At 47.0% G+C, this 22,005-nt stretch overlaps 1 protein-coding gene across 2 annotated transcripts; it reads left to right on the top strand.

The window, feature by feature from the left end:
• Nucleotides 1–763: 763 nt before the first annotated feature.
• dlc (deltaC) lies at nt 764–21,359 on the top strand. 2 transcript variants are annotated; one of them, XM_080181998.1, is made up of 10 exons: nt 764–1,067; nt 1,431–1,682; nt 1,920–1,977; nt 2,566–2,823; nt 3,784–3,844; nt 6,600–6,900; nt 19,035–19,251; nt 19,351–20,032; nt 20,146–20,263; nt 20,382–21,359. In XM_080181998.1, the coding sequence occupies exons 1-10, from the start codon at nt 1,017–1,019 to the stop codon at nt 20,385–20,387; spliced, it is 2,004 nt and encodes a 667-aa protein (XP_080038124.1). In that variant the 5' UTR covers nt 764–1,016; the 3' UTR covers nt 20,388–21,359. The 2 variants fall into 2 exon arrangements, with proteins under 2 accessions (XP_080038124.1, XP_080038123.1); XM_080181997.1 differs by lacking the exons at nt 764–1,067; nt 1,431–1,682; nt 1,920–1,977 and having other exon boundaries at nt 1,986–2,823.
• Nucleotides 21,360–22,005: the final 646 nt, after the last annotated feature.

Raw genomic sequence — 22,005 nt, forward strand, 5'->3', positions numbered from 1 at the left:
GGTGAGTGTGTGTGTGTTTGAGTGTCAGAATTTGTGTGTGAGTGAGTGTGTGTGTGTGCGCGTGAGAATTTGTGTGTGTGAGAGAGAATTTGTGTGAGAGATGTTTTTGATGTGAGAATTTGTGTGTGTGTGTTTGAGCGCGTGTGGGGGGAGAGGGTGGATTACTTTTTAAAGTTTAAATCAGCTCTCTCTATTCGCTCACTGCGCCCCCCGCCCCTCCAAAACCTCAAGTTCTCAATCACAAGAACTCCCGCACAATTTGCTCTGGGAAGATGAACAATTATTTTGATTTGTCAAGTCCACCACCCCACACCGCCCGCCCCCCCCCCCCTCGCCCCCCCCACTCATAACAGCAAACAAAAACATTAACACGATTCGCTACAAAAATATTTTCAAAAACTATCAACAAAATGCCTGAAATAAATGACAAACTTTGAATGTAAAGAAGGATTGGGTAAATTCGTTGTTGGGGAAATTAAATGGCCCGTGACTTACTGAACTGATTCATTTTCACAAAATTCTTCATCAATTTGTTGTTTTTTTTGGGGGGATGTGATGTGATGTTGGGGTTTTTTTTCTGCGTGCTTTCGGTTCTCTCTCTCTCTCTCCTGAACCCATTTGGCTTTCCTGGAGGTGTCTGCTTTTTTTATTGACAGGGATCAGAGAGAGGCCTCTGTCACAATGATTGACGAATCTCACACCCGGCGGAACTATATAAAAGGGAATAGCTGCCGTGAGCTTCATTCATACACAGCAGCAGAGGCAGGCACTCACACTGAGACAGGGACAGACAGACAGACAGAGAGAGAGAGAGGAGCTGCCTCGCATTTTAACAGGAGGGACTAACAACTGCACACATACCAGGGACAGGACTCATCCACAATTCCTCAGCTCGGAGTGTTACTCAGTCATCAGTGGCTTGTCATTTTCCCCTAAAAACGACAGTCTCAGTCGGGTTTGGATATTTTGCCTGCCTCCAGCCTCCTATCGTTGGACGGTCGCAGCTCCGATTCAGAATGGTTCCAATCCTTTTCCTTTACATGGTTTTCACTCTCTCATTGCCCCAGGTAAGCTGATCCCGAACTAACTCTAGAATCTGTGCCTCCTCTCTTTGTTTTAGCCCCACTTTCTCGTTCTGCTGTACAATTTGTCTCTGGGTCTAATATTTTCGTGTATGTGCATGCAATATTTTTCTGTGCGTGTAATATTCATTTTAGTCCCTGTGTAATGTTTTAGTGTGTGTATGTTTATTTGTGTGTCTGTAATATGTTAGTCTGTAATATTTAGTATGTGTAATATGTTAGTCTGTGTAATCTATTAGTCTGTGTAATATTTATTTGTATGCAGTGTTTTAGTCTGGGTATATTTATTTGTGTGTGTGATATTTACTCTCCTTGCCCTTTTTAATTATTGTTCTTGTTGCTCCCCAGAGCTCTTGCACGGGTATCTTTGAGTTGAAAGTCCACTCGTTCAGCAGCCGGCAGCCGGAGTTGACCCGGGCTTGTCAGAGGGGGCTGCGGTGTGGCCGTTTCTTCCGTGTATGTCTGAAGCATTACCAGGTGAACATCTCCTCGGAGCCACCCTGCACCTACGGCGCGGGCACCACTCCAGTCCTGAGGCCAGGAAGCGACTTGGTGCGGGACAGCGAACCCATCCGAATCCCCTTTCACTTTACCTGGCCGGTAAGATCGTTCATTTCAATAAAATCTGAAACTGTTTAGACTTTCACTCTGAACCCTGTCAGGAGTTTGGAGTAATTGCTTGTAGGCTAAACTAAAAGTCTAATTTTAAGGTTCCCCCCCCAGTTTAGTTTGAACTTTGACAGCAATGTGTCTGATGCAGAGAGAGAGTTTGTATTCAGCATATCTGTACAGTTGATCTTTCTGTTAATGACAGTTTGTGTGTTTCTCTGTTTACAGGGCACTTTCTCTCTAATTCTGGAAGTGTGGAATGCAGAATCGGACGAAGCCAGTATTGGTAATCGCAGTTCAGAATCTTTCTAGTAGAGGGCGCCGTGTACTCAGCCATATCCCCAACACTGTTGGCTGTCTCCCTCACTCTGTTTGTCTCTCTCCCTCACTCTGTCTCTGTCTCTGTGTCTCCCCCTCTCTCTGTCTCTTTGACAAAGGGTCTTCTGGATTCGAAACATCAGCTCTTTTCTCTCCTTACAAATGCTGCCAGACCTGCTGAGATTTTCCAGCGTTTTCTCTTTTGGTTTTCTCTCTCTCTCTGTCTCCCTCACTGTCTCTCACTCTCCCTGTCTGTGTATGTCTCGATCTGTGTCTATGTTTCTCTCTCACTCTGTCTCTCCTCCCTCTCTCCATCTTTCCCTGTCTGTGTCTTTCTCTCCCTCTCTCTGGTTCTGCGTTCTATCACTCTCTGTCTCCCTCTCTCATTCTCTCTCCCTCATTCACTCTGTCTCCTTCACTCTCTCTGTCTCCTTCACCCTGTCCCTCATTCACTCTGTCTCCATCACTCTGTCTCTCTCACTCTCTGGCTCTGTCCACTCCCACCTCCCATTATCTCAGCCAGTTTGCCCCACTCTCTCCCTCTCTCTGTTTGTAGATGACCCGGAGAATCTGGTCAGCCGCTTGGCCACTGGCCGCCGCTTGGCCATCGGGGAGGACTGGTCGCAGGATGTGCAGACAGGGGGACAGAGTGAACTGCGTTACTCCTACCATGTGGTGTGCGAGGAGCACTATTATGGCGAGGGCTGCTCTGACTACTGCCGCCCCAGGGACGACACCTTCGGCCACTATACCTGCGATGAGAGCGGCAGGAGAGTCTGCCTGGCCGGCTGGAGGGGCAACTACTGCTCGGAGCGTAAGGCTGATCCCAGAGAGATGTGTCTGGGTGACATTTCTGACTCATTGTGGGGGGTTCATTGTCCCAAATCCACAAGGGATGGAGGGGGTCTTAAAATACAACTTCCTTCAAATATATAAAAAAAAATTCTTTCCGTTTGCAAATGCAGTTTTGAGGGTTAGTGCTTACATTCAGGTTGAGGGTTATTTTAATTCATTTAATTTTGAGCGTTACATCTTATTCTGCAAATGTCACACTTAAAGTGCTCCCCCTCCCATTTTTTTCACTGTTAGGGAAGGGTTCAGTTTGAGTTGAGTTTGAAGGGTTTGATATAGGAGAGGGGTTAGGTAGGCTGCAGTTGTGTGTACACACACACACACACACATAGAAGGGGACTGAATGCATGTGAATGCAAACATATGGTGGGTCTGGTTAACTTATTCAAGTGTGTTAATACAGAGGCTGCCTCCTCGGGTGGACTGCACAAAGCCATCTGACACTCAGCAAGCCCAGGGAGGGAATATTTGAATAAATCTCACCACATTTTAAAGAGCTTCATTGTACAGAGGGGAAGGGAGGGAGGGATATGTTGCCATAGACATTTAATTCGCCAGTCTCGGTTGTTAACACGGAGGGGGGTGGGGGTCTTTGACTCTGTTGCCTCCCCCCCCCCCCCGGGTTTACAGCTTTCTTTTATCCCCAGCTACTTAAGTGTCCACAGAAAGTGGGTTTAATTGCCACCACGCGTCCCCAAGTCTTTCACTTGCAGACGGTCAGACAGCCAAAATGTGTTCACATTGTTCAGGAGTTCTGTCTGGGCGGAGACCTTAAACAAAAAGAAAATGACAAAAAAAGGAACTTGATAATGATGCAGATGTATGTGTGTTTGTGTGTCTCTTAAAGTTATCTTTTTCTTCCTCCCCCCCACCCCCCCAACTCCCCTCCTCAACCACAAACACAAATCCATTGATTTCACAGCCATTTGCCTGTCGGACTGTAACGATAGTTATGGATACTGTGAACAGCCTGGAGAATGCAAGTGAGTTAAGATTCAATTGTTAAACTTTTATTCTCGGTTAAAAGGAAGGGAGCTCTTTAGTAAGTGGATGTCACAGGGGAGCCCAGCATTCATTATTTGTTGTGTATATATATATATACAATATATAGATACTTTATTCATATATACCAGAATCATAGAACCCTGCAGTGCAGAAAGAGGCCCTTCAGCCCGTCAAGTCTGCACAGAACACAATCCCACCCAGGCCCTACCCCCATATCCCTACATATTATACTCACTAATCCCTTTAACCTACACATCCCTGGATACTAAGGGGCAATTTCTTAGAACGGCCAATCAACCTAACCCACACATCTTTGGACTGTGGGAGGAAACTGGAGCACCCAGATGAAACCCACGCAGACACGAGGAGAATGTGCAAATTCCACACAGGCAGTGACCCGAGCTGGGAATTGAACCCAGGACCTTGAAGCTGTGAAGCAGCAGTGCTAACCACTGTGCTACTGTGCTGCTCATAACCTGAAGGACACATTAAAAAAACATTTCTAATTGTTATTACAGTAAAGTTCAATCACTCCAAAGATGTGTAGGTTAGGTAGCTTGGCCATGCTAAATTGCCCCTTAATGTCCCACAATCTCAAAGTGCTCAGCTGATGAAGGAGCAGCGCTGTGAAAGCTCATGATTCCAAATAAACCTGTTGGACTTTAACCTGGTTTGTGAGGCTTCTTACTGTGTTTACCCCAGTCCAACACCAGCACCTTATACATGTAAGATGTGCTGGTTGGGTGGATTGGCCATGCTAAATTGCTCCTCAGTGTCAGGGGGATGAGCAGGGTAAATGCATGGGGTTAGAGGGATAGGGTCTGGGCGAGATTGTTTTCGATGCATGCTCAATGTGCTGAATGGCCTCCTTTTGCACTGTAGGAATTCAATGATGCTATAATTTACATTTTTCCTGAGATCAAAATTCATGCTGAGTTCAGTCTGAGCAGGTTACATATATTTCAATATAAGTCCAAACGACATACATTGGTCACGTTACACTCTGCCATTCTTTACCAAAGTTACACGCAGTTAGAATTAAACACCGCCCGAGGGGGTTTCCTGGTTACTAGCCCCTTGGTCTACATTGGCTGAATGGCCTTACAAGCTGGCCTTTCTTCATTGTGTCTTGACGGGGCTGCCCTGAGTTTGAGAGCATCCCTCAGCACATAGTCCTGGACCTTGGAATGTGCCAGTCTGCAACACTCGGTTGAGGACAAATCTTTGCAGTGGAAGATCAGCAAGTTTCCGGTGGACTAAAGACCATCCTTCACCAAGTTGATGACCCTCCAGCAGCAGTTGATATTTGTCTCAGTGTGTGACCCTGGAAACAGCCTGTAGATTATCAGATCCGCACAGTTGGCCATTTTGAGACAATTGAGTCACTTTCTGGGGGAGCTTAACGCATCAACCGCATTCCCATGGGACTGAAGTCACATATAGATCATCTGAGGGAAGGATGGCAGGTTTCAGTCCCTAGGTCACAGGGGAACCAGTTGTTTCTTAATAGCTCTTTGGTCCGTTTACTGATAACAGTTTCTTAAATTCTTTAAATTGTTCAAAATCAAAATAATCCATTCTTGGGATTCTCATTTTTTTCTCTTTATACTTTTGTGGGATGTGGGTGTCATTAGGGCAAAGACCAGCATTTGTTGCTCATTCCTAATTGCCATTGAACTGTGTGGCTTGTTTGGCCATTTCAGAGGGTATTTAAAAGTCAACCACATTGCTGTGGCTCTTCAAGTTGCATAAGCCAGACCAGGTAAGGATGGCAGATTTCCTTCCCTAAAGGATTTTAGTGAACCAGATAGATCTTTTGGACAATCAATGACAGCTGCCAAGGTCGTCATTACTGAGGCTCGCTTTCAAATTCCGGCTTTTGTTTAAAATTAATTGTTCATTAATTATGGGATTTGAACCCATATCACTAAAGCCTTAGCCTGGGCCTTTGGTTACCAGTAGATTACTCCCACACCATCATCTCCCAGCCCAAAGATATTCAGCTTAGGTGGATTGGCCATTGTAACTTGCCCTTTAGTATCCAAATGGGCAGCACAGTGGCACAGTGATTAGCACTGCTGTCTCACTGCTCCAGGGACTCGGGTTTGATTCCCAGCTTGGGTCACTGTCTCTGCGCAGTCTGCACATCCCCCACCCCCCCCCCCCCCCCCCCTTGTCTGCACAGGTTTCCTCTGGGTGATGTGGTTTCCTCCTATAGTCCAGAAGACATGCTGGTCAGATACGTGGCCGTGTTAAATTCTCCCTCAGTGTACCCGAACAGGCACCGGAGTGTGGTGACTAGGGGATTTTCACAATAACTTCATTGCAGTGTCAATGTAAGCCTACATGTGACATTAATAAAATAAACTTAAGAGATGAGCAGGTTAGATGGATTAGCCATAAAGGCACAGGGTTACGGGGCTAGGGCGACAGATGTGGGATGTTCTTTCACAGAGTCCATGCAGACTTGATGATCTCATTGGCCTCCTTCTGCACTATAGGGGCTCTTGTGGGTTCAACTTCCCAGTTGTAAATCCAGTAATCTAAGCGCTGAACTCTGGGCTACTTGATGTAACTGCCTGTAGATATACAAGTTCTGACAGCATCTATTATTCTGCAATGTGCGGGTGGAGTGTATTTCGAAATTTCTTGTTTATGGTATTGTCATTTTGTCCTGTCCTCCATTAGAAGCTGCTTTGATTGGTAATCATTGTTAAATTCCCCCCTTCCCAGGTGCCGCATTGGCTGGCAGGGTCGGTTTTGTGATCAGTGTATCCGATACCCGGGCTGCTTCCATGGCGTGTGCCAGCAGCCTTGGCAGTGTAATTGTCAGGAGGGCTGGGGCGGACTCTTCTGCAACCAGGATCTCAACTACTGCACCAACCACAAGCCATGCAAGAACGGAGCGACATGCACCAACACTGGCCAAGGCAGCTATACCTGTAACTGCAAACCAGGCTTCAGTGGGACCAACTGCGAGATTGAGGTCAATGAGTGTGAGAGCAATCCCTGTAAAAACGGAGGGAGCTGCACGGTAAGTGTCCCTGAAAGCGCATCGCCGCCCCACGTGGGTTCAATGTTCACTCCCAGCCCGCTAACCATTCATTTCCTTCCTTCATTGATTTGTCTTTCCTTCCCCACCAACCTCCTACCTAACAAATTCTATTAATGCCGTCACTGTGATCTTGCTGGAGAACAGATACATTCATTCGTTGTCGTGTGGCTGTCTGTGGGATCTTGCTGTGTGCATATTAGCTGCCATCTTTGCTACACAATGACAGCCTCTGCTCCTGAAAAGCGCTCCATTGTCTGACGTTGTGAAAGGCCCTGTAAAAATGCAAGGATTTCCTCTTTTCTATTCCTGCGACCATGTCTGGCACGTCCATTTTACAGGAATGAAGTGCTCCTAATTTAGCCGGTGTTGACATAGTGTCTGACTCCATTCTCCTCTGTACTGGATTCTGCTGTCCCCCGCTTGAGGTGGAACTGAACTCGGTGTAGGTCTGGGTCTTGGTTTTTTTCTGTGCTCCAAGGTTCTCACGTGAGCTATTCTGGGGGGTGGGGGCATGTTGTGATTTTGGGTTGTTAAGGCTGGTGAAGTCCCAGCTGAGGATTGGGAGGTCTTTATCAGGGTCCATGCCAGCTAGTGAGGTTGAAACTGAGGCGCAGAACTTTCCTTTATTGAGAGAGTTTATTGACTTTGCTCAGTCTTGCTGCTCTCCTCCCACTCAGCCCAATGTCCCAGCTATCCCCTATCTCTTCACCTTTTCAAATAAACAATACACACATTAACAGAAGCAATGGCCCTTGAAAGGGGACTGAAAAAAATAAAACTTTCAAAAGGGAGACTCATTCGATTAACTTAAAATGTCATTCCCGGGGCTGATGAGTCACTCCAGTCCCTGTGGTATGGAAGACTTGAAGCATTGCAAGGGACACTGCACACTCCCTCTCCAGGGACAGCTGGGTGGGAACAGAATCAGGACAGACAGTTAGGTGTCACAACCCTTCCATTGTCCAATTATTCCTCATTGATAAAAATACTCAATTAAACAATGCCCTTCACCTTGTGTCCAAACAATACCATTAACAGGGGCCTTAAGAACATAAGAACATAGGAAATAGGAGCAGGAGTAGGCCATCTAGCCCTTTGAGCCTGCCCCGCCATTCAATAAGATCATGGCTGACCTGAAGTGGACCAGTTCCACTTTCCCGCTTTCTCCCCATAACCCTTAATTCCCTTGCCTATCAAAAACCTATCAACCCGCATCTTAAATATATTTAGCGAGGCAGCCTCCACCACTTCAATGGGCAGAGAATTCCAGAGATTCACCACCCTTTGAGTGAAGAAATTCCTCCTCAACTCTGATCTAAACTGCCTTGGAGGGAGAGGGACTCTAGCCATAGTTACAGCCCCTCTTTCTGGAAGTATATGCACTGAGATGGTCTGAGATCATGTATCGCCAATTCCCCCCAAGTCTGATGGCACGAGTGCTTTCAGAAGGCAGCAAAGGGAAAGGTATATTAGAGTTGGATTTGCTATTATCACACTGACTGGAATCCCCAGCACAGACCAGATCTGAAACCTTGGACCTCCCTGATCCACACTGTCTAAGCTGAACAGGACACTTAAATCTTTCTGTTTCCAACAGGCAATTCTATTCACTGATTTGGCAGTTTTTTGTTGGAATAATTGTAGGGATTATATTCCCAATGATAATGTGTAAAAACAAACAAGTGGGACCTTTTGTGTGAACCATTATTGCTAGAAGTGCTCAGAAGGGATTGTAAAATTCACTTGTCCCAACCACAAAGCTAGTTATTTCTTTATTTTGGGCAGTTTGTGTGAGTTTGACAAGGCCACACTCTCCAATAGAACTTTCTCAGTAAGACTCTGAGGACCAATGACACCGTGGCAAACTTTGCCTTCTACCCCCTTTCCACTGTCTTGTGTCTGGTTAGTGTCCACTGTTCAAGAGTGTCAGCTCCTGTGTGACTTCACCCCCTGCCTGAGCTCCCTCATCCTCAAATCTGGCAAATCTGTCCCTCCATAAACTTCAAATCACCCCAATAGTTTGCTGCTCCCAATCACAGGACCTTGGAAAAGGACAGATCACAGGGAGACTTCTAAATGGTGAAAGACTAGAAACAGTGGAGGTCCCTTGGGGGAGGAGTAGGGAGGGTGCTGCACAGATTACTCAAATGTCATGAAGAGGTACAAAGAATAATTGAAAAAAAAGAATATGTTGAAACATAGAAACTAGAAGCAGGAGTAGGCCATTCAGCCCTTCGAACCTGCTCCACCACTCATTAATGATCTTGGCTGATCATCAAATTCAGTATCCTGATCCCTCCTTCCTCCCATAGCCTTTGATCCCTTTAGCTCCAAGAGCGAAATCTAATTTCTTCCTGAAATCACACATTTTGGCCTCAGCTACATTCTATATTAGTGAATTCCAGTGATTCACCGCCTCTGAGTTGTAAAATGTTTACCTCTTATCCTCAAACTATGACTAATAGTTCTTCCTCCCCCCCACCACCTCCGCAACACCCCTTCCCACCACCCTCGGGAACATTCTTTCTGAATCTACCCAGTCTAACCCTGTTAGAAGTTTATAAGCTTCTCTGAGATCCCTGTCACTCTCTGAACTCCAATGAGTATAATCCTAACTGAATTAGTCTTTCGTCATATGACAGACCTGCCATCCCAGGAGTAAGTCTGGTAAATCTTCGCTCTACTCCCTTTATAGCAAGGACATCCTTTCTTAGATAAGGATGCCAAATCTGCACACAATACTACAGATGTGGCCTCACCAATGCCCTATACAGTAGTAGTAAAACATCCCTACTCCTATACTCAAATCCAACAACGATTTGCCTTCTTTACTGCCTGCTGTACCTAGGGGCTTACTTTCAGTGATTGATGCACAAGGACACCAAGATCTCACTGAGTATCCACCTCTCTCAATTTACACCCATTCAAATATTAATACAAGGGGGTAGAAGTCATACCTCAATTATACTAAGCTATGGTTAGACCACACCTGGGAACTGTAGGCAGTTCTCCAAGTACATGTTCAGAACGATATATTGGCTTTGGCGGGATTCACACTGTGATGATACTCAGATCATCAAAGTGTCAAATTACCATTTGAGACATTACATAAACTGGAGTTGGATTCTTTGGAATTCAGAAGTTTATTTGGTCTAGTTTTCTAAAGTGTTTTGTGGAACAGAATGGGTTGATGGAGAGAAATGATTTCCACCGGCACTAGCTTGAAAAATCAGACCCTGCAGCAGGGAAATTAAAGAACATTCCTACAAAGGATGGTAGCAGTTGGAACTCAAATAGTAATTGGCACTCCATCAATTTTAAATCTGAGGTTAATAAATTTTCGTTAATGGTCAATAGAACAAACTCTAACAAATAGTCAATGATTAATAGTCAAATAGAGTAAAGTCAATAGCTGTAATCTCATTGAACAGCAGGTCAGATTCAAGGGTTGAATGGCCTTCTCCTGTTCCTATGCATCCTTATTTGCACCAAGTGCCACTCAGCCATCACCCCTATGCTCTCTGACCTGTTACTGAGTCATGGGAGGAGGCAAGGTTCAACAATTATCCAATTGAAAATTAGCATCCATGGGTTCAAATCCATCCAAGATCTCCCCCTGCCCTATTCCCTCCACCGCACCCCCACCCCCCCCCCCCCCCCCCCCCACCGATTCGGACCTCGTGCACATGCCTCAAATTTTGTGCCTCCCTAATTGTGGCTAGGTCCTGATATGTAATCGAATTTCCTCCCTAAGCCTTCCTTTCCTCTCTATTCCTTTAAGACCAACCAAGCTTTTGGTCATCCCTCCTGGTCTTTCTTCTGACTTGGATGCTGGTTCCTATTTGATTATGCGCCTTGGGAAATTTACTAGATTAGGGTGGTATATGACTGCAGGTTGTCATTATTGTTGGAAGGTTGCAGATTGTTAACTAGCTATCAGTAACAGTTGTTGTTAGCTTATCTTCATACTCAAATTACCCTTTGGGGAATAGTGGGGGAAGGACGTCCAATCAGATTCTCTGAACCATATTGAACACCCCTTCCAAAGTCAACAAGTGCTGGAAGCCAGAGCTTCTGGTAGGGATGCTGTTCCACAAGGCCTCACCATTAGTAATAGTACAGTCATTGGATAAAGTCGAGACTTGTATAACAGAAGGAGGCCATTTGGCCCATCAAGTTTGCACTATGTCTTCAAAGGAGTATCGTACCCAGGCCCACCTGCCCTGTCCTATCCCCTTAATCCCATACAATGATCATGGCTAATCTAGCTAAGGGGCAATTTAGCATGTTTGGACTGTGGGAGGAAATCGGAGTACCTGGAGGGAATGCATGCAGACACGGGGAGAACGTGAAAACTCCACACAGACAGTGACCCAGGGCTGGAATTGAACCCTGGCCCTGTGAGGCAGCAGTGCTAACCACTGTGCCACCATGCCACCCTTTCACTTACTCCGAACCTCAATTCCCCACGTCCCATGGTGTCTTTATGTATTAAAAACCCTATCCATCCTTGAGTCATGAAAGCTTCAATTGACACTTGACCTCTTCGCTAACACGATCAAAGTGATTTCTAACTTTGCTCCTGACTGGCCTCATTTTAAGATTTCTAACTTTGCTCCTGACTGGCCTCATTTTAAGATGATGTATCCCTTGCTTCCAGTATCCCCAGGGGAAGAACTCCATTCCTTCGTAACTCTCTGAGAATGAACTGGTGGAGCTCTGGGAGAGTTTCTGGCCACCCTGTTACTCAGATGTGGGCATAGCTGGCTGGGCCTACATTAGTTACTCATCCCCAATTACCCCTTGAATTGAGCACCTTGCTCGGCCATTGCTATGGCCTGGAGTCATATGTAGGTCAGACTGGGTAAGGATGGCAGATTTCCTTCCCTAAAGGACAGTCAACCAGATGGGTTTTTGCAACAATTAATAGTTTCACAGTCCCCGTTACTGAACTAACTTCCAATCCCAGATTTTATTAATTTTATTTAAATTCCACCAGCTGCTGTGGTGGGATTTGAACCCACGTCCCCAGAGCATGAGTCTAGGCCTCTGGATTACTAGCCAATTAGGATGGCCCACTAGCACAGTGGTTAGCACTGCTGCGTCACGGCGCCAGAGACCCAGGTTCAATTCTGGCCTTGGGTCACCGTCTGTGTGGAGCTTGCACATTCTCCCTGTGTCTGTGTGGGTTTCCTCCAGGTGTTCTGGTTTCCTCCCACAGTCCAAACATGTGCAGGTTAGGTTGATTGGCCATGCTTAATTGACCCTAGTGTCAGGGGGATTAGCAGGGTAAATGTGTGGGATTATGGGAATAGGGCCTGGGTGGGACTGTAGTCGGTACACTCTCAATGGACTAAATCACACTCTGTCCTAACTCAGAAAGTTGTGGATTTAAGTTCCATCCCAGTGATGTAAGCAGATTATCCAATGCTAAACCACCAATGCAGTACTGAGGGAGCGTAGCACTGTACTATCACTTCCTTCATCCTGTCTAGGGCCAGCTCCTGTTTAGTCCTTATCCATCTGCCAACTCAACGATTCCAAAGCCTCCCTCATCCTTCCACTTATTCAGAACAGTCCTTCCTGAGTTAGCTCATCCAACACTCCTACCCTCAACCACCTACATTTACGCACGGTGTCCCAGTGCCAGAAATTTGACCTTCATCATTCTTATCGAATCCCTCTGAGGACTCCAACCTTCTCTTATCCATGGGTTCTGACCTTGCCCATGGCTGGGATTCTCCAGACCTGCTGCAGTGTACAGAGACAAATTATCCGTTCTCACTGGCAGCAGCATGCGAGATTGCAATGCTTCGTTCCCGGATCATCTTCCCTGCATTGCCTCTGTTGTGATGTGGGTATGCCGGCGTTGGACTGGCGTAAACACAGTAAAAAGTCTGACAACACCAGGTTTTAGTCCAACCGATTTATTTGATAATACTCACAAGCTTTCGAGGGGACTGCCTCTTCGTAATGGAGAGAACTCTCCATTCACCTGACGAAGAGGCAGTCCCCTCGAAAGCTTGTGAGTATTATCAAATAAATCGGTTGGACTAAAACCTGGTGTTGTCAGACTTTTTACTGTGTTATTGCCTCTGTTGGTCAGTTGTTGTTGTAATTGGAGTCAATCTTAAAGAGCTCTGTCCTCTGCGGGGGGGGAGGTGGTGGCCATGGTGATCCTGGGATAGCACCGAGAGAACAGGCCTGGTTTCTCCCTGCGGCCGGGATCTGGTCAGTTCTGGCCATGTGTTAAAGGTGGGGGAGGATTCGGAGGTGGCCTGCAGTGCTTTCCAGCGGCAGGCAGCTGGATGGGGTGGGTGTTGAAGGTGGTGACTAAATATCCATTCAATTATAACTTTACATCCGAATTGGAAGTCTTCCTCTCCTCTCTGAGGAACTCATTTTAATGCTCTTACCAATAGCATACGACAGACAATGTTGGACTGATCTGCTATTGTACACCAGCACAAACAGCAAGGAACATTGGGTGAAGTTGTAACTTCACAGTAACTCACTTCCTGACTCCCCAAAGCTTGTTGAAAGGCACAAGTCAGGAGTGTGATGGAATACTCTCCACTTGTCTGGATGGGTGCAGCTCCAACAACACTCAAGAATCTCAACACCATCTGGGATAAAGCAGCCCCGCTTGTTTGGCACCACGTCCACCCAGTGGGATTCTGCGTGCAAGGATGCCTGCTGTTGGAGGGTCTGGAAAATCCCAGCCACCATCTCCAATGTTCACTCTGTCCACCATCAATGCACAGTGGCAGCAGTGTGGACCATATACAAGATGCACTGCAGCAACTCACCAAGGTTCCTGAGGCAGCACCTTCCAAACACACAACTGCTACCATGTAGAAGGACAAAGATATCAGATACCTGGGAACACCAGCACTTGGAAGTTCTCCAAGTCACTCACCATCCTGAGTTGGAAATATATCACCTTTATTGTTGCTGGGTCAATATCCTGGAAGTCCCTTTCTACCAGCACTGGGGGTATATCTACACCTCAGGGACTGCAACAGTTCAAGAAGGCAGCTCACCACCACCTTAAGGGACAATTAGGGATGGGCAATGAATGATGGCCGAGCCAGTGATGCCCATGTCCCATGAAAGAATAAAAATGATCCTCACTGTGGCAATAAAGTAAAACTGGTCCCAATGTCCCAAGGGTAGGCAAGGAAAGTCTGTAGTCTCTTTCTTTGCAAACTCCACACAACTGGGCAGTCGGGGTATCTAACTACCTTCAGGTCTATACCCAGTAACAACCACAGGAGAACAGATTGCAATATATCAAACGTACCCCCATTCCCTTCAGAGAATCTTCTAGCTGCTCCTTCAGTTGTAAAACTTCAGATGAAGAATTTCTTGGAAGCTCAGGCTAGTGCCTACACTTGGTCCAACCCCCAACCTCAAGGGGGCATTATTCAAGTCGAGATAGTCCACAGTGGCATTTTCAAATCTTTGTCCAGAGAGTGTCAGAGTGGCTCGCTCTCACAGTCAGTGCCCAATACAATGTAATGGGTCTTTGTCTCAATGTGGACTGCCTCCTTCATCCTTGCAACCTCATGTATTTATCTTGCTAATCCCCCTCACATACGCATCTTGGGACACTAAGGGGCAATTTCGCATGGCTAATCCACCTAACAGACATATCTTTGGACTCTGGGAGGGAAAGGGAGGAAACCGGAGCACCCGGAGGAAATCCACTCAAACTCGGGGAGAACATGCAGTCTCCACGCAGACAGTTACCCAAGCTGGTAATTGAACCTGGGTCCCTGGTGCTGTGAGGCAGTTGTGCTAACCACTGTGCCATCATGCCGCCCATATAGGGCCTGGGTAAGATACAAAAAAAGGCTGGTTGGTGCACTCAGTGAGCTGAATGGCCTCCTTTTGCACTGTAGGGATCCTAGGACAGACCCAGGACTGGTGAAGGTGGAGGCTGAGGCATAATCATATCAGAGTCATACCTCACAGACTACGTTAGGCTGTTGCTTGACCAGTCAGTGGGAAAGCTCTCCCAATTCTGGTTCATTTCCCAGGATGTGTAGGATATGATGTTATCATAAATCTTTAGGAATGATATTGTGTTGGGTGCACAGTTTGCTGGTGACACAAAGCTTGGAAGGATTGGTGAGGTGGGAGACGGTTGGTGATAAACCTTAAAGTGTAAACAGAGTGGGCAGGCGGAAGGGAACTGATCAAAACTAAACGGAGGGATGTGGCAGGATATATTTTGTTGGAAGGAATGTGGGGAGACAATGGGCGGGATTTCCAGTCATTCCCATTTGTGGAATCTTCTGGGTCCCAGCGACAGGTTCCCTGGCGGTGGAAGGTGTGAACAATGGGAAAGTCTGTTGACAGCGGCGGGTCTGGAATGTCCCACTGCTGGCCAATGGCAGACCTCCACCGCCACAAAACACCGCAGCGGGAATGGAAAATCCTGCCCGATATAAACCAAAGAGGATACAGGAAGGGCGGAATCTGAGGGTATTTGTGTTTGTCATAGAGGAGTGTTGAATGCAAAAGCATGGAAATTATGGTGAACTTTGGTTTAGCCTCAACTGGGATTCTTTCGCTCTGCCCGCCCCAGAATTGGAGCGGGCGAGAGATGGACAATGGGAAGGTCTGTTGAGCTCAGGCAGGATTTCCCAGTCTTGGGTTAAGTAAGGCTGTAAAATCCTGCTCATTGTATCCAATTCTGGGGCAGTGCATCAGGGATGTGAAGGCACTGGAGAGGATGCAGGAAAGATTTACAAGCATGGTTCCAGGGGCTTCCTTTGGATGGACAGGTTGGAAAGGCTGTTCTCCTTAGAGAAGAGAAAAATTGAGAGGTGGTTTAATAGAAAGGTTCAAAATCGGGAGGGGTCCGAACAGAGTAGATGGAGAGGAACTGTGGAAGGATGGAGAATGAGAGGGCAACGGGTTTAAGGTGAATGGTAAAAGAATGATTGGGGGATATTTTTATTACACAATGAGGAGTTAGGGCCTGAACTTGTGGTGGAGGCAGGTTCAATTATGGCTCTCAAATAGAAATTGGACTGGTTTTGAGATCTCAAGTCTCCCGATCGTTCATCCCAGCCTCTGAATCATATTTTTCTGCAGTAGGCTTTGTCTGTTTCTCTCACCACACCTCAGGGTACACACGGCAGATTTTTATTTGTTCCAGGTTTATTCCGGGAACAGGTCACCAGTCTGTCACTTGTGGCTTGAGGGGTGCTACTCGGGCTAAATGGCGGCTGACCAGGAATCTCTTGCTCCCACTCATTGGCTCATGTTGGAAGCAAACTCAAACCTGTTTGGCCACATTATGAACATACATTATGGGCATCAGATCCTGGGGTGGGATTTGAACCCCCTAGCTCTGAATCAGGGATGTTACCCTCAAGACCTCGATTCCTGGTCAATGATGGCCAGTGATTGCTGAGGTCAATTCTAGAGGTAGATTTTGACTTGGAAAACATCAAGTTAGGATTGCACAAACTGGTCTGCATGTCTCAATAAAAGAGTTAGACATTGAGCAGTTGAGACCTTATTGTTAGCCTCAAATTCATTTCAAAATCTAATGAATTATAAAGCATTTTTTTGCCCATTCTGCACTGTGTAAGTCTGTATAGTCAAGGAAACCTGCTGTTCAACATCACAGGGACCAGTGCGACACAGTGGGCTCTGCCGAGTATTTCATCTGATACAGCTCCCTTTTTAATGAACATCTCTTTAAGATCAGCTGACGATTTTCTCCTGGCAGCCTAGATGATGGACATTCGTGGAAATCGGAGAGTTTCCCGCTGTAGGCATCCATTGTCCACAGCACTCATTCCAAGGAAAAGTATGAGTTAAGCATCGCAGGAGAAGTACAGCAGATCCTGGGTCGGGATCCCGGGTACAGGATGGGTTAGTGACCCTGGGTTGGGTAGGGGGGGCTAATGACCCTTGTTGGATATGGGGGGGTGCTAATGACCCTGAGTTTGGTATGGGGGGTGGTGCTAATGACCCTGGGTTGGGTAGGGGGGGCACTAATGACCCTGGGTTGGGTGGGGGGAGGCTAATGATCCTGGGTTGGGTATGGAGGGGTTAATAACCCTGGGTTGGGTATGGGGGGGTTAATGACCCTGGGTTGGGTATGGGGGATGGGTTAATGACTTTGGGTTGGGTATGGAGGGGGTTAATGATCCTGGGTTGGGTATGGGGGGGTTTAATGACCCTGGGTTGGGTGTGGGGGGGTTAATGACCCTGGGTTGGGTATGGAGGGGGGTTAATGATCCTGGGTTGGGTGTGGGGGGGTTAATGACCCTGGGTTGGGTGTGGAGGGGTTAATGACCCTGGGTTGGGTGTGGGGGGGTTAATGACCCTGGGTTGGGTGTGGGGGGGGTTAATGACCCTGGGTTGGGTATGGAGGGGGTTAATGATCCTGGGTTGGGTATGGGGGGGTTAATGACCCTGGGTTGGGTGTGGAGGGGTTAATGACCCTGGGTTGGGTGTGGGGGGGTTAATGACCCTGGGTTGGGTGTGGGGGGGTTAATGACCCTGGGTTGGGTATTGAGGGGGGTTAATGATCCTGGGTTGGGTATGGGGGGGTTAATGACCCTGGGTTGGGTATGGGGAGGGGTTAATGATCCTGGATTGGGTATGGGGAGGGGTTAATGATCCTGGGTTGGGTGTGGGGGGAGGGGTGTTAATGACCCTGGGTTGAATATGGGGGAGGTTTAATGACTCTGGGTTGGGTAATGGGAGGTTAATGACCCTGGGTTGGGTATGGGGGGGTGTTTAATGACCCTGGGTTGGGTATGGGGGGGGCAGTTTAATGACCCACCCTGGATTGGGTATGGGGGGCACGATTTAATGACCCTGGGTTGGGTATGGGGGGGGGGGCGCAGTTTAATGACCCTGGGTTGGGTATTGGGGGGGGGGCGCAGTTTAATGACCCTGGGTTGGGTATGGGGGGGGTGCAGTTTAATGACCCTGGGTTGGGTATGGGGGGGGTGCAGTTTAATGACCCTGGGTTGGGTATGGGGGGGTGCAGTTTAATGACCCTGGGTTGGGTATGGGGGGGTGCAGTTTAATGACCCTGGGTTGGGTATGGGGGGGGGTGCAGTTTAATGACCCTGGGTTGGGTATGGGGGGGGTGTTAATGACCCTGGGTTGAGTATGGGGGTGGTTTAATGACCCTGGGTTGGGTATGGGGGGGGTTTAAATTACCCTGGGTTGGGTATAAAAAGGATTAATGACCCTGGACCAGGGTCTGAACAGGGAGGGGGTTTAATGACACTGGTTCTGCATGGGGGGGGGAGGGGGTGGGGACGGGTTAATGAACTTGGGTTTGTATGGGGTGGGGGGGGGAAGTTAATGACCGTGACGACCCTGGGTTAGTACAGGGTCAGGGTGGTGGGAGGAATGAACCCAGTTTGTTTAGACTGTGAGGGTTTTTGATTAGTTGAGATTTACAAGAGAAATGAGAGGTTCCAGGTAACGTATAGCATGTGGCTTGCTGCATGTTAGGATTCTTCTCTCTCCCTGACATTTGTGAAGATTCCCTTGTTCCACTTCATACTGAAATTCAGGATCTGTCCTTTCTGAGCATGTGGGTCAGATCCAGCCTTGAACCGTCCCTCTGTGTACCTGAACACCCATTAGAGGCACAAGCACTTCCCTCTCTCACTGTGACCTTGGAGAGATGGAAGGGATATTTCTCTCCTGTAATGTTCTTCCCCAGTCACTCTGTTTCTCGGTGTTGTATTGACGGTGACCTTCTCTTTGTGTTGCCCCGGTCTGGCTATGTTTGGGTAACTTAAGTACAGAGCTGTGATTGTACTCCGGACCTGAAAGCTCTGAGTGACTCTGCACCTTCCGACAAAGGCATTTACCAGCGAGCCACTCGACGGAGCCTTGAGACTGGCAAGAGGTGCCAGATTCTGGGCCGTTTCATGCCCATGCCAACTCAGTTAACTGCCGCTTCCATAAGGGCCAATTTGCATTGTTGTGTTAATTAGATTGTCTCCCTGTCTCTCCCCCACTGCCCTCCAAGCACTGAGCTGCATTGAAAAAGCCTCTCCAATTCCCTTGCAGTGAACAGTTTAACTTTGCTTTCTTTCTCTGTTTATGGCGACATGTAGGATCTAGAGAATAACTATACATGCACCTGTCCCCAAGGATTCTATGGCAAGAACTGTGAAGTCAGTGCCATGACGTGCGCTGACGCTCCCTGTTTTAATGGCGGCTCCTGTACCGAGAGGCCCCGTGGGGGCTATAGCTGCCGCTGTCCCGTCGGTTTCACTGGGTCCAACTGCGAGAAGAAGATTGACCGTTGCACCAACAACCCCTGCGCAAACGGTAAGCACCAGTCCTTGTTCACCCAAGCCCTCTGTCTCTCTCTGCCCCCTTCCCCTCCCCACTTCTGCTTTGCTCTAACTCCCTTTTTCCCATTAAAAGGTCATTGTTTGGACATTGGCCGGAATTTCATCTGCCGCTGCCGCACAGGTTTCATCGGCCCGAGGTGCAAGGTCAACGTGGACGACTGCGCCAAGAGTCCGTGCGCCAATGGCGGCACGTGCATTGATGGCGTCAACTCCTACAGCTGCAGCTGCACCCTGGGTTACGGCGGCAAGGACTGCAGTATTCGCATGGACGCCTGCAACAGCAACCCTTGCCGAAATCAAGGTACTTGCTACACTCATTACACTGGCCACGTCTGCGAGTGCCCAGCTGGATTTATGGGAACCAGTTGTGAGTTTCGGGTGAAGCCCACCAATCCGAGCGATGTGGACAGCCCGTTCCCCGTGGCCCTCGCCATCTCTTTCGCCTTGGGCCTTGTCACGCTCACCCTCGTGGTGTTTGCCGCGGTGGTGATCCTCAAGCACCTCCGCAAGAGCCTGGCCGGCCGCAACGCCATGCGCAACGATCTGGAGACCATCAACAACCTGTCGAGCTACCAGAAGGAGAAAGAGGCCTTCATCATCTCCACTGGACCCTTCAAGATTTCCAACAAAGATGCTGAACTGAGCAGTGAGTGCCTGACTGACAAGTTTAACTGCAAGCACAAGCTTCATCCGATGGATTACAATCTGGCAGGTGATCTGAAGGAGGAGCAAGCTTCCAAAAAGAACCTTGTAAAGTGAGTTTTGTGTTTAAAACCTTTGCAGTGCTCTATGCGGTGCTTATCTAATGTTGAAGCCAGTGTGAGTCTAATGCTGCTTTTCCATTTCTCCCTCACCTTCTCTCTTTCAGTAAGAAAACTGAATGCCTGACGTCATCGAAGCCCCCAATATCATTTCAGAAGGAGGGACTGTACCATCCGATGTACATTCTTCCGGAGAGGGTGGAGCCCTGCATATTTGCAACCGAGGTAAGCCTCAGTCACTTTGACCAGGTGGAGGTAAGGGTCATGGAGATCTAACCAAACCCGAGCCACGGCCAGGCTACCATTGCACCATCTCTAATCCTCTCATTCCTTTCCTCCCCAGGTATGAATCCTATCTCCTCGGATATAAAAGCTGAAGCTTCCCTTATCTCTGAATGTTTACAGATTTATTGGACATTACGGGGTTTTGTATTCCTGTATTTAATATTTATTCATGCTGCTCGTTGTTGGAATGGATCACCTCTTTGTTTGTGCATTTATATGTGCATATATTTTTTATGTGTGTGACTATATATGCATATATATGTGCATGTGTGCGCGTGTGTATAGAAAGACTGTTTGTGTACCTGGCTTCTGATGATGAAGAATGCCGGCAGACATCTTTTTGAAAGCTGGGAAACCTTTGCACTAAAATGTTTAACGGCGAAGTCATTCCGAGAAACGTCTTTGATGCCAAGGATTGCAAATCAGGAGGGGTTGGAGCAGGACAGAAAGAAGGCAGGACCTTTGGAACTGATTGCAGTCGAGATTTCTCCACACTGTTGTGTGTGCTCCCCAACCCCTGCGATGGCAAAAAGCATTGAGTACGGAATTGTGACACAGCATCCTGCAACACTCCATCTGCCCCTGACACACACACACAAGCTCACAGGGCTGTTTCTGCTGTACTGCAGTGACCTCTCTCTCTGCATTGGAACCCCTTCATATCTGCACAAAGTTACTGCTTTTTGGACAATGTGCACAGTTCAACGTACATCACAAGATGATAAACGGACTGGACAGTTGGCAGTTTTTTTTAAATCTCATGGTTCAGACTTCAGTGAATCCCCGTCTGTGATCCCAGGACATTATTTGAATTTTTAAAAAACAGAATTGCTGCCTCCCAGTCGATTCTCACTATTCTATATATAGTCAAATATGAGAATGTATTGTGTATTTGTGTCTTATTATGAAGGACTTCTTCTATTAACAAAACATGGACAATTATTGCAGTTGTTTCAAAATCAAGCCAATGTTATTTTAATATTTTATAATTTAAGAATTTTTGATATGCATACAAAATGAAATATACGTTTTCTAATTTTATTTTGTATATAGTGTATATTTATAAGAGAATTGTACATATGTTTATCTATTGTTTTATATATGTCTTTTCTGTTAAGAGAAGTTCAAATTTATTTTTTTCCAAAATAAATGAAAATAATTCTAATCGATCTTCTGCTGTTTTTCTGGGAGCTTGGTGCGACTGAAGAGTGTAGTAGAACAGAGGGATCTGGGTAAATTGGATCAGCAAATTTGCTGATGATACAAAGATTGGAGGTGTGGTGCTTGTGAGGAAAATTTTCAAAGCTTGCAGAGGGATCTGGACCAGCCAGAAAAATGGCAGATGGAGTTTAATGCAGACAGGTGTGAAGTATTGCACTTTGGAAGGACAAACCAAGGTACAACATACAAGGTAAATGGTAGGACACTGAAGAGTGTAGTAGAACAGAGGGATCTGGGAATACAGATACATAATTCCCTAAAAGTGGCGTCAAAGGTAGATAGAGTCGTAAAGGGTGCTTTTGGAACATTGGCCTTTATAAATCAAAGTATTGAGTATAAGAGTTGGAATGTTATGATGAGGTTGTATAAGACATTGGTGAGGCTGAATTTAGAGTATTGTGTGCAGTTTTGGTCACCTAATTACAGGAAGGATATTAATGAGGTTGAAAGAGTGCAGAGAA

The sequence above is a fragment of the Carcharhinus amblyrhynchos genome, unplaced genomic scaffold (genome assembly GCF_965287045.1).
Source record: "Carcharhinus amblyrhynchos unplaced genomic scaffold, sCarAmb.v2.hapA scaffold_44, whole genome shotgun sequence".
In the NCBI taxonomy this organism is placed as follows: domain Eukaryota; kingdom Metazoa; phylum Chordata; class Chondrichthyes; order Carcharhiniformes; family Carcharhinidae; genus Carcharhinus; species Carcharhinus amblyrhynchos.